Source organism: Copadichromis virginalis, linkage group LG17 (genome assembly GCF_057382275.1).
Source record: "Copadichromis virginalis isolate Kocher_CV1m ecotype Utaka linkage group LG17, C_Virginalis_male_GT1.1, whole genome shotgun sequence".
NCBI lineage: Eukaryota > Metazoa > Chordata > Actinopteri > Cichliformes > Cichlidae > Copadichromis > Copadichromis virginalis.
In genome coordinates, this window is record NC_140634.1 from 40,651,570 (window position 1) to 40,664,458 (window position 12,889).

Here is a 12,889-nt window from a genome sequence, read left to right on the forward strand (position 1 = left end):
CACAACACAGAAGAGCCACCTCGTCAGGCCAGGACTCTGCAGTCTATTCACACCTACAGGCCAGTGGACACTCGTTCAATGATGAGGACGTGCACATCCTGGACAGGGAGGAACGCTGGTTTGAGGGCGGAGTCAAGGAGGGAAAGACCATCTCTGAATGGAGGAGGGGCCTAAGGGTACATCTGTCATCATCTTACAATGCTGTGATTGGAGCCATTCCCCAACTCTCTGTGAATGGGACTCATGGTTGTTGGTCAATGGTCATGAGATTTGTTCCCTCAGTGGGCTGGTTTCAGTCATTATGCAAATGTGCTGTTTCTAAGATTTGGGGAAACCTGCAGTCAGCTGAGACTGAAGGAGTTGCCTGATGATGACGAAACGTTTCTCCCACAAAACGCTACGTCCAGATGAACAGAATCAACCTTTGGAGATAAACATATGCATACACACAAACACTCAAACCAGCCCCTGCATCATCTCCAACCATAGTCCCAACACTGCTGTTGAAAGGACAGTGTTGGGATACAGTAGTTAGGGAGAAGCGTTTGTTGTCAGGAAGCTTGGCCTGTTTAAAGCCTCACATTAATGAAACTTTGATGCTCTGATGTGAACGTTCTCCTTCTTTTCTCTTTGTGCAGGTTTTGTGTTGGAGACAAGTTCTTCCTGAAGAACAACATGATTCTGTGCCAGACAGACTATGAAGAGGGGCTAATGAAGGAGGGCTATGCTCCCCAGGTCCGCTGACCTTCACAGGCCAACATGGAAGAAGAGGAAGAGTGGGAGAAACTCCAGAAAAAGTGCTAATGCCTTCCTGTCCATGTTCCCCACGTGTACATACGTAAGAAAGACTCCCTGAGAGGGCAAACACACTGTTGTACAGAATAGCCATAAAGACGCCGTGGCAGGGAAAAGCCCTGGAAGCCTACAACAAAATGTATCGTGTGAAAAACATTTTTGGATGCTGCCTTTTCCCACCAACCAACAAATACTGGCCTGAAAAGGAATTTTTAACCAACTGCTGGCATTGTTTGCTCTTTTAAAAAAGACTAGTCCCACCTACCATCGCACCCAACTGCACTGCACAGTTCAACAGTCTGTGATTGAATCTGAACTCGACCCGGATATCGTCAATCACTAAAACTGTGTGCTGAAGAACTGAGTATAAAAGTATGAAATCCATCCATTTTGTCTCAAGTGTGGCAAAATAATACTTTTGGGAGTGCGTGTGTCGGTCCATGGACATCCTTTCAGGCTACAGACTTCTGTCATACGTCCTTTAAGGCTTTGCATGGATCCTTTCAGAAACCTGAAACTCCAAACCTGACAAACAGTCAAGTGAGAAACACTTACCTTTATGCTGCCCATGCAGCATTAGCAGAGCAAACAGGGAAGGGAGATATGTCAGACTTAACCAGGGTAAAAATGAAGGTTAATTGTGGACTTGATATTGGACATTTTGAATAAGGTGGACAAACATCCAGCTGCTGAAGTTGCCTCATGTCTGGATGTGTAAATAAGCAATTGTTTGCTAACACCTCAGTCAAAAGATTTATTGGGGAATAGTGCAGCATGTCAGCTCCTTCTGCAGCCCACAAGTGTGTAAAAACCTCTATAAGAAAAACTAAGTGTTACAGGATTATAAGTGTGAGATATTTCCATGGTTTGACAAGAGTTATCGCCGTTCCTAAAATGCAGTATTTTGGACTGGGACGCTGCCACTATGATTCTGTGATGGGTTATGTTGTTTTAGGTGGGGACGGCTTTTCTTTTATTAAAAACCTCCAGTCAAAGTGAAATACTCATGGACACCGAGGATGTTTAAGTGGTTTGTAGAATTTTGAACATGGATAGTTTCAGTCATTTCACTCACACATGGCCACAACGCCTTCCTCCCACAGTGGGACGTTGTCCTCGTCAGCTGAGAGGAAAACATCTCATCTTTCTGTATGAACCCATCTGAGCTCATGGCACCGTTAGCAGGACGACAGGAAGAAGCTTCTCTAATCTGTAAATTGTGGATGTACATTCATTTCTGCTTGCTTGTACAATGATTTCTTTTTGTGTCATCCAGCATGAGAATCTTATTTTTAGGACAATGCCTGTAAATACTATAATTGTAATAATTTTAAACACAAATGTAATAAAGTTTTATTGTCTAACCAGTGGTTATGGTGTTTTTCTTCTGTTTCCTATTGATTTGACTGTTGATTGACAGTGTTTGCTGAAGCAGTGAGGGTTCAGTATCAAACCCAAAGATGCAGCTTTAGTTGTAAAGCAGCCTCAGGAATGAAGCTGTTCTCTGTGCCGTGTTACAGCTTATGATATACGAGTCATCAGAAGTGCAGTTATCGGTTTGTTGTCTTTGCTCCTTCTGATGTTCGGGTCACACAACCTAAGAGCAGAGAGCTTTGGTTGACAGTTACATTTTTCCACTTAGGTGAGTTTTTGTTTTGTTTTTTGTGTCAAATTTTTCTATTTTGATTATGTTTCATGGAGCAAAAGAAAAAACAAAGCTTCTTTTACATGTTACTCTTGCAGCCCTCAACAACACTGACAGTTTAGGATCATCTGGAAAGGTAAATTATTTGATGTGAAGTTGGACTTCACAGATGTTTCCATGACTTTACAGTTAAGCTAACTGAATCTGACAAAGAGAGAAAATCTTTGATGATGTTAAAGCTGCTCTGCTCTACATGGAGACGTTATAGTGTTTTTATTTTTAAGTGTGGCACCAATAAGAATTACTCACAGATGCTAAGTGCTCTTATCAACTTATCTGAAGTCAGATGTTCAGCCCTGAATCTCGATGCTGATTATTATTGGACTGTCTATGTTGTTTGTGTCGGTGATGATGAAGAGGAACTCAGTGATGGTCGGCACCATTCAAATGTTGATGAATGCTGGTTTTGTGATTTTGTATATTTTCCAAGATGTCATATCTTAACTCGGGAAAGGTTTGGTGTGGAGTTCTATAATCATCATTATAAATAAAAACATTTGAAATCACAATTAAACAACCAATCACCTCTTACCAATAGCAACAACTTAAATGGTAAATGGACTGATTCTTATATAGCGCTTTTCTACTCTCCAGGAGTGCTCAAAGGCTACGTTCACTCTGCAGGTCTTAATGCTCAAATCCGATTTTTGTGTGTGTGTGTGTGTGTGTGTGTGTGTGTGTGTGTGTGTGTGTGTGTGCTCATTCACACGACAAATAAAATGCGACAGCAAACGCGGATTCAGGACCACATACGAAAGTGACCCAGGTCGGATTTGAAAATATCAGATTTGTGCCGTTCACACTGTCATAGCATGATCGGATAGATGGTCGCATTTGTCGGATTTGATGCGCTTTCGCCTGCAGTGTGAACGTAGCCAAAGCGCTCTATACAACATGCCACATTCACTCAGTCACACTCAGTCTCACAAGTACTTTCTCTATACGTAGTGCTTTCTAACTACATTCACACACATTCACACTCCAATGGACGCATCGCAGAGCAACTTGGGGTTAGTATCTTGCCCAAGGATACTTGACATGCAGACTGGAGGAGCCAGGGATCGAAGCACCGATCAGTAGGTGACCTGCTCTCTCTCCTTAGCTTCAGCCCCTCTAAGGAAAGTGTAACCACTAACACAGTGTAACACGCTTTTTCTTTGTGAGTGGATCTAACCCCTTGGTTAACCTTGATAAAGTCACTTGTGTCTTTTGCATATTTTTGAAAACCCTTTTCTCAGTAAAAGTTTGGATTAAACCAAATAAAATAAATTAAAATTTGCAAATTGCTTTAAACCTAAAGACGACGTATACATATTAGAGCACAATTAAAACTGTTGTTTTGACAACAGTGTCGCTAAGTGAGGAATTGAGCTGTTGCAGTTTAAAGACAAATGCATTAGTGTTTGAAGATAAAGAAATAAGTAATAGTTATTACTTGATTATTGTGCCATAAGACTGTACATGATGCTGTTATCAAATTCAAAAGCAGCATTTTTTTAAGTAAAATTTCTGACTGATGTGTTTTCTGTACCATTGTCTGCATTCTGTTATTTACATTTTAGGTAGCATCCATTCTTTTTTGGAGACTGTTTAAACACCTCGTTTTACTCCAGAGTCTTTTCTAATCACAGTGTAAGACGCTCTCAGTGGGATCTGCACTGCCCTCCCTCCTCCTGAACACATGTAACCTTGAGAGCAGTAGAAACATGTCCTTGACATTTTCACTGACCTTACAAAGCATAAAGAAAAACTACGATGCAGAACCCTTCACTCGTGAGCTTTAACAGCTATTAAGAACCTTCAAAAACGGATTCGCTCCAAGCCTGCATATTGTTAGCATCTTCATCCATGGTTTACAGCTGATCCTGGGTGTGTGGATAGTCCTGCTCCCTTTGCCAAGTGGCTGCAGGGGCAAAAATAATGATCTTTACAGACATACCAACGCTATCTGGAACAGATAACACAGCTTTAATGGCTCCTTATCCTTTGGCCCCTACATTGTGATAGGCATCCTGGAAAGTATATCCCAGTTGTTGGATCATTAGCGCTTTATTGTAGGCATAATGTACTTTTGTTTGTGTGGGATTTGAGTTTTCTAGTGAAAGCGTAGCTCTGCTGTCGGTACCAAAGGACAACAAAATGCAGAATCAGTAGGTCACAAAACACAACGCAATGTTTGCTTCTTAAAAAGACAAACATAAAACTGATTCTTTGTATCAAAGTAGTATCTATCTGATTTCCTCTGCTTTAAAGAAGTATCTCAGATCCTAATCTCAAACTATCTGTGGAGACATTACATCTGTGCTTATTATGTCTGTATAAGCAAACTTTTGCACTGTTTACTACCATTGTGTGTGTGCGTGCCTGCGTGCATGCATGCATGCGTGCGTCCAGGGAAAGCATTACACAAGTTATCACTGTCAGTAGCTTCGATGCAATGAGGACACATAGAAACAAACTAACAGTCAGTGAAAGCAGGACTGTGCAGACTTTCAGCCTCTTGGGTCTCAGGGTCTTTCTTTTGATGTAGCAGTAACTTCTACCAGATGTCCATTTAGGCCCCAGCCTACCAATTCAACCATGAACGGAAGATTACAGCAAGCCACCTTCCACACACACACACACACACACACACACACACACACACACACACACACACACACACACACACACACACACACACACACACTATTCTTCAAAGTGGCCAGATGATGATGGTTAGAATGGACGAATCAGCTGAGAGTAAGATTTTAATTATTTGAACACAATATCAAATAATACCCATCAATAGACTTCACACTGTTCAAAATGCAGGAGCAGGACTTCTCCATATATTACACCAGTTTAATGACTCTACAGTGGTTTTCCATCTGCTTTAGAGTTGATTTTAAGATTTTATTTCTTACTTTTAAAGCTCTTGAGGTCCTGGCAGCAGAATATACAGTTCAGTGTGTATCAAAAGAATAATCTGATTTCAAAGCGTTTGGATTCTATAGTTGTTCACTGATAATGACATTGAAAACACCGACTGTGTTTTCAATCGTTAAACAGGAGATTTACGAGTTTCCATGAGTTTCCCACGGTTGCCAGTAGGCAGCATAACAACATCAGTGGCTGCTGTGACTTCAGACATGCTTGAAAAACTATGGGACAACTGTCATGAGGACATTTGCTATGCGTCCAGAGGGGCAAACATTGAGTACCTGTGAACACTGTAAGTTTTGTAGTTTAAATTTTGGTAAATGGTAAATGGACTGATTCTTATAAAGCGCTTTTCTACTCTCCTGGAGTGCTCAAAGTGCTCTATACAACACGCATTCATGCAAGCACTGTTGTCTATGCTTTGTCAGCGCTTTCTAACTAACATACATTCATACGCATTCATACTCTGAAGCATCGGCCTCTGCCGTGGCCTTCAAGGCCTCCGAAATAAACCTGTGGGTTGTCATTCTTGTGTGTTAACAGACCTCTCTGCATTGAATCATACCTGTTATTAATCTCTGTCTCTCTTCCACAGCATGTCTTTATCCTGTCTTCCTTCTCTCACCCCAACCAATCATAGAAGATGGCTCCGCCCCTCCCTGAGCCTGGTTCTGCCGGAGGTTTCTTCCTGTTAAAAGGGAGTTTTTCCTCCCCACTGTCGCCCTAGTGCTTGCTCACAGGGGGTCATATGATTGTTGGGTTTTTCTCTGTGTGTATTAATGTGTGACCTACTGTACAATATAAAGCGCCTTGAGGCGACTGTTGTTGTGGTTTGGTGCTGTGTAAATAAAATTGAATTGAAATTGAGCTGAACTGAAGAGATCAGCAGTCGGGGGGTAGCCTGGACAGAGCCAATGAGCTGAATCTGTTTATCAGCAGGTTCATTACTGGACCTCCTGTTGCCCTCCTCACACATTGCCAACCTTAACACCGCCTCGGCCACCAAACAATGCACCACTACATGCTCCCTCCCCCATACATCCACACCCTCCTCACAAATTTCCCTTTTATAAATGACTGTGACGTGAGGAGAGAACTGGGGCCACTACACCAAGGTAAAGCTGCAGGCCTTAATCATGTCGTTTCCAGCATCCTGAAGTCCTGTGCTGCCCGGCTTTCTGACATCCTGCAGTAACTCTTCAATCTGAGGCTACATCCACACTATCGTTTTCAGTCGTTTTCACAGAGTTGTGCGTCCACGTTGAAACAGCCAAAAACACTCACGTTCCAGTCCTGCATGAAACGCATGAAGATTCGGCCTGCCTCATTTCTGCCGTTTATTTACTTTCTGGTTCGTTGAAACATCGCAGCAAAACACAGAGGAAAACACCGAGTATTTTAAATGGACTAACAATGAGGCGGAGTTGTTGCTGCGAGTAACACAAAAGTACAAAGTTGCAAAAGCGAGTGAGAAGCATGTACAGACTGATATTAATCTTTAACAGGGCTGTCAAAACTGAGAGCAAACAAAACAACTGCTGTATAATGCCCTCTGCTATCTTTGGTTAATTGGTCACATGACTGCATCACATGACTAAAATATGTCATCGTTTTCGAAAGTCTCCGTTTTCGCTGTCCACACTGCGACGCAAACGCACCGTCTTCAAATGTATTTGTTTTTGAGAGCGGCGGGAAAACGTCGTCTCAGTGTGGACGGGAGCCAAAACGGAGAGAAAACGAAGTGTTTTCAAACGAAAACGCATTAGTGTGGGCGTAGCCTGCTGCAGGAGAAGGTACCAACGCTACGGAAGACATCACATTTTGTGTCAGTACCAAAGAAAGCCACCCCTTTTGACCTTAATGATTTCAGACCAGTTGCCTTAACGTCACATGTCATGAAGGTGCTGATGAGACTGGTTCTTACTCAGTTTGCTTATCAGCCTCTTGTGAGGGTGGGTGATGCTGTTGCAGCGTCCTGACTCTCGGCTGTGGAGTGGTCAGGAAGAAATCGACTCTGTCTAAATGTCAGCAAGACAAAAGGAGATGGTGAAGAAAGAGTGGACAGCTGCAGGTACTTGGGCATGCACCTGAATAATAGACTTAACTGGAGGACTAAGAGTGATGCTGTGATTAGGGCTGGGTATCGTCACTGATTTCTAGAATCGATTCAATTCCGATTCACCACGTCCCGAATCGCTTTGATCCACGATTCGATTTAATTCAATTCGATTTTAATCTGGGAAATTTTGACAGTCAGAAATATTATAATTCAGATCAGCACATTTACATATTTTTGTATCTATAAAAAGGAAGCTGACACACGCAAGACTTTATCACAGGTGTGTGCGTCACAGCAGATGCCTTTGTGTCAAAGTAGCTGAAGATAAAACACAGAAAAACATGAAGGTTTTCCTGTTCTGGGATTTTATAAAAATATTCTGCAGTACATCAAAAACGAAAGAAAACCATTAATCAACATATGAACGTTACCTCTGAAGTTACAGCGGTTTTATTAGAGACACAGCATTTTGCATTTTGCATAATTTTAAAAACTTTAAATTTGTTCAGTATTGAACGGCAGAAATTAGGTTTTCTTTTCGGAAGAATATAAAACGAAGAAAAGAAACGTCGTCCGACAGCCTGTAAACAGCAGTAGACCTGTGCGTAACAAGCAAGCGAATAATGAAGAAAACAGATTTTTAGACGGGAAACTGTGAGAGAGAGAGAGAGAGAGGGGGGGGGGAGAGAGAGGGGGGGAGAGAGAGAGAGAGAGGGAGAGAGAGGGGGGGAGAGAGAGAGAGAGAGAGGGGGGGGAGAGAGAGGGGGGGAGAGAGAGGGGGGAGAGAGAGGGGGGAGAGAGAGAGAGAGAGAGAGAGGGGGGGGGGAGAGAGAGAGGGGGGGAGAGAGAGAGAGAGAGGGAGAGAGAGGGGGGAGAGAGAGAGAGAGAGAGAGAGAGGGGGGAGAGAGAGGGGGGAGAGAGAGAGAGAGAGAGAGAGGGGGGGGGAGAGAGAGAGAGAGAGAGGGGGGGGAGAGAGAGGGGGGAGAGAGAGGGGGGAGAGAGAGAGAGAGAGAGAGAGAGGGGGGGGAGAGAGGGGGGGGAGAGAGAGAGAGAGGGGAGAGAGAGAGAGAGGGGAGAGAGAGAGAGAGAGGGGAGAGAGAGAGGGGGGAGAGAGAGAGAGAGGGGGGGAGAGAGAGCTGTGCATCGCGGTGGAAGCAAAACAGTAAAAGTCAGAGTGAATTCATGACGATGTTTATGTGAAGCGTAGTTTGGATCTTCTTTAGCTGCTGGTTCGGTCAATATTGTTTGGAGAGACATCAAACTAACAGCTTTAGAATCAGCGCATAAAGGGCGTGAACACAAAGCGCGGACCCACCGAAACATCAGAATCACCAAGCTGTCGGCTTTCAGCCCCGACTGTGAGAAAGGCGACATCTCACTGATTCTGATCCGCGGGTCGCGCTGTGTGTTTAAGTCTTTGTGCAGAATCCGTGTTCCTGCTCTCATTTACTGTCTTAGCTGTTTGGTGGTTGTTGAAAGTTTGTGAGATTTCACCTGAGATTCTGGCATTTCGGGCAAAATAAATTTATATTAAAAAATCGATTCAGGATTTTAATGAATCGCTTTTACATTATCCAAGCCAGAATCGATTTTAATCGATGAATCGATTATAAAAACCCACCCCTACTGTGATGCTTTCTAAGGAAGCTCAGATCCTTTAATGTGTGCACCAACACGTTTTCAGCCTGTGGTACAAAGTGCTATTTTGCTTTTGCAGAATCTGGAGGCGTCCGAGTCGGGGACAGGAAGTCACTGAGCAAACGCTTCACTCCACTCTATCTTCACTTTTACTTTTCTTTCTTTTTGTCACTGTTGTAAATATACAAATTCTTGCAGTATATCATAGTATATGGCCCTTACTTAATTATTTAACCATCTTGTTTCTTGTTGTGTATTGTAGACTATTCAATACACAACATGTATGTTGCATAATGTCGTTTTTGTGATTCCTGTCCGTGTCACAACGAGGCAAAAGTGTACACTGGAGAGAACGTGTGTCATCAACCATATGGATACAAAGCAGTGTAATAAAGAAAGATCACTGTGTTGCTGTTAAATGTGCGACATGTTGCACCTGACTGTGCCTCCACTCTAACATTTATTTGGTGACATGAGATTATGCTGTTAAAGTCCTGAAAGCATCTTTTGGTGACCTCCAACACTGAGCCTTTAACCTCACGTGCACCTCATGCAGTATTTGCAGGTTTTAAAATCTGTGGGTAGCACAGGAAAGAGACTGAATCTGAGAGAAAGCAGAGAAAAGCGGAGCTGCTGGTGGAGGCTGAAGTGTTTGTCTTAAGATGAAGCAGACCACTTGAGCAAGACTCTCTCTGAGCAGCTTGGCCAAAGAGATTAACTGAGGCTCCGCTAAAGGTTCTCCCAACCTGAAACAGCACAAATGAGGCCCCGGACTTACCTGGGACAGCCTACAGGGACAAGATGCCAAACTGTCTTCTATAATTTATCATTTATCCAAGGGGAACTTAGTGTTACTGCAATACAGGGAACAAGTTATAGCTATGATCTGTCCTGCAACACACCTGAATGAAATGATTAGGTCATTATCAGGCCTCTGGAGAACTTCAAGAAATGCTGAGGAGGTCGTTTAAATCAGCTGTACTGGATCAAGGACATCTAAAACCTGCAGGACACCGGCCCTCGAGGCCTGGAGTTGGACACCCCTGAGCTGCATGTTACATAAAGAATAAAAAGAAATCAGTAAAAACTCATGATTCTAGCTAACATGTACAAACAATTATGTGGCAGGAATAATTGCACTGATTGATTTTTAATATAAACTGCACAATTAAAATGTCGTTAGTCATTGAATAAATCTGACTGCAGAAAAAGAGTCAATTCCTGAGTCAACTGTCACAACAGCTGCTTCAAATTCTACTAAACAGAGAGAAAATGCTGTGGTGCAAGCACGTGATGGCAGTGGGAAGAAAAAACGTTTAAAGTGCAATTTTATTTGTATAGCACATTTAAAAACCACAGGTATGTCAAAGTGCTTCACAGAACGAGATAAGAGCAATAATAAATACAAATAAATAAAATAATACAAATAAAATAAATACAAATAAAATATACCAACAGGTGGAGACAAAACTAACCAATAATACACCAGGCATAGTAGGCACAACCCGAAAGGCTGAAGGTTAAAACATTATAAACATTAATAAAGCAAAAAAGATAAGTTACAGTACACTTACAAATGTGGGCTCTAGGAGGCGGGGAAAGCAAGGCTAAACAAATACGTTTTTAATTGAGATTTAAAAGACTGAATTGAATCAGACGCCCGAATAGCTTGAGGGAGGTTATTCCAGAGGTAGGATGCGACAGCGGCGAATGCGCGGTCACCTCTGGTCTTGAGCCGAGATCTAGGTCGCACCAGGAGCATTTGATCTAAGCGCTCTCCCAGGGGTATAAAAGCTAAGGAGATCCCTAAGATAGCTGGGTGCGGTGCTATTTATGATTTTAAAAGTGAGCAATAAGATTTTAAAATCAATATGAAATTTAATAGGGAGCCAGTGCAGGTCGGAAAGAGCTGGAGTAATAGACTCAAACCTGCCAGTTCCAGTTAAGAGACGCGCAGCTGCATTTTGAACGAGCTGCAGTTTGTGAACGAGGGCAGAATGGAGACCAGTGTAAAGGGAATTACAGTAATCTAATCTGGATGTAACAAAGGCATGGATACGTTTCTCCAGGTCCTTACATGGTATGTAGGGCTTGGCCTTAGAGATTAGACGTAGTTGATTGAAACTCGATTTAACTACAGAGGACACGTTTGTCCAACTTGAAGGAACTGTCCAAGACAACACCCAGGGTCCTCACAGTGTCAGAAAGGGAGTCAGCAAAGGGCCCAAAAATACCAGTTAGTTCAGCCCGAGAGGAGGGAGTATCAAAGACTACAATTTCAGTCTTCTTATCATTTAGAATGAGAGAATTGCTCAGTAGCCAGATTTTAACTTCATTCATACAATCGGAGAAGTGTTGCAACGACGACGTGACATCCTCAGCTAGTTCAAAATAGATTTGAATGTCATCCACATAGAAGTGGAAAGAAAAGTTGTATTTATCAAAGATTCGGCCCAAGGGTAACAAGTATAAAGAGAACAGCAAAGGACCCAGCACAGACCCCAGGGGGACACCAGAGGTAACAGGGGCAATGGAGGAGGAGCAGGTACCCATGGTGACAGAAAAGGGCCTTTCTGTGCTTCAGCACCCCCAAAATGAATCAAAGCACCCCCAAAGATTTCTTACTTTTTTTGACAATATTTGCTGTTAATGACACACTGCTAAAAATATAACAATTATACAGTAGTTGGTTGAGACATAACATTTTAACAACACAAGTATAGATATTTTTATGTGGTTCAGCCACAACTCTACTAAAACCTCAGCCAGTAATAGGTAGGCCAACGTTTGGACCGTCCAGTTGTCTGTATGACTGCTGCAGTATGTGCGCCACATTTGCACACTATCAGAAAGAGCCAAACAGCCCTGGTGGAGTGAGGAGCTGTAAAGAGAAGTAGAAGCTCTGTTTTTAAAAATGTTTTAAGCTTGTTTCAAAGATTCTGTACAGCAGCTTTAAATGTTTTCCAAAAGCACACACACACTTATCAGTGTTTCTCAAACTTTTTACTGTGTGTACCACCTGAGAAGTACCCAAGTACCACTATGAAAGCATGAAACTCAAATCTTACAACACAAAATTAGTGTCTGCAGTAAAGATTTTTATTTGTAATAATTTATTCTGTTTTGGGAGTGTTTTTTATGTATCTGTATTGTATTATACATGGATGGACGGAAGGACGGAAGGACAGACGGATGGATGGACGGACGGATGGACAGATGGACAGACGGACGGACGGATGGATGGACAGACGGATAGATGGACGGACGGACGGACGGACGGATGGACAGATGGAGGGACGGACGGATGGACAGATGGAGGGACGGACGGATGGCTGGATGGACGGACGGACGGACGGACGGACGGATGGACGGACGGACGGACGGACGGACAGATGGAGGGACGGACGGATGGCTGGATGGATGGATGGATGGATGGATGGATGGATGGATGGACGGATGGATGGACGGACGGACGGACGGACGGATGGACAGATGGAGGGACGGACGGATGGACAGATGGACAGATGGACGGACGGATGGATGGATGGACAGATGGATGGATGGATTTTGGTGACTTAATTTTGAAATATCGATCATATTGCTACAAAAGACAAACGCGGAGAACACAATGTATTTGATGAATTCTTTGAAGTGATGGGTACATTAAGAGTTACATATTCATCTTAGACACTTTCTGTGGTTTGTGCCATAAGTGAAAGATGACACAGAGCGCTGGGCAGTTTGTCTCTGGCACTAATCATCACCGCTGT

The 12,889-nt window shown here is 43.0% G+C and overlaps 1 protein-coding gene across 2 annotated transcripts in view; it reads left to right on the top strand.

The window, feature by feature from the left end:
* lmo3 (LIM domain only 3) overlaps positions 1 to 2,165 on the top strand; it is a 61,349-nt gene extending 59,184 nt beyond the window's left edge. For both annotated transcript variants that reach the window (XM_085435794.1, XM_085435793.1), the window contains exon 4: positions 639 to 2,165. In XM_085435794.1, coding sequence (XP_085291920.1) covers positions 639 to 744 — 106 coding nt within the window. In that variant the 3' untranslated portion in view covers positions 745 to 2,165. The remainder of the gene's footprint in view (positions 1 to 638) is intronic.
* Positions 2,166 to 12,889: the final 10,724 nt, after the last annotated feature.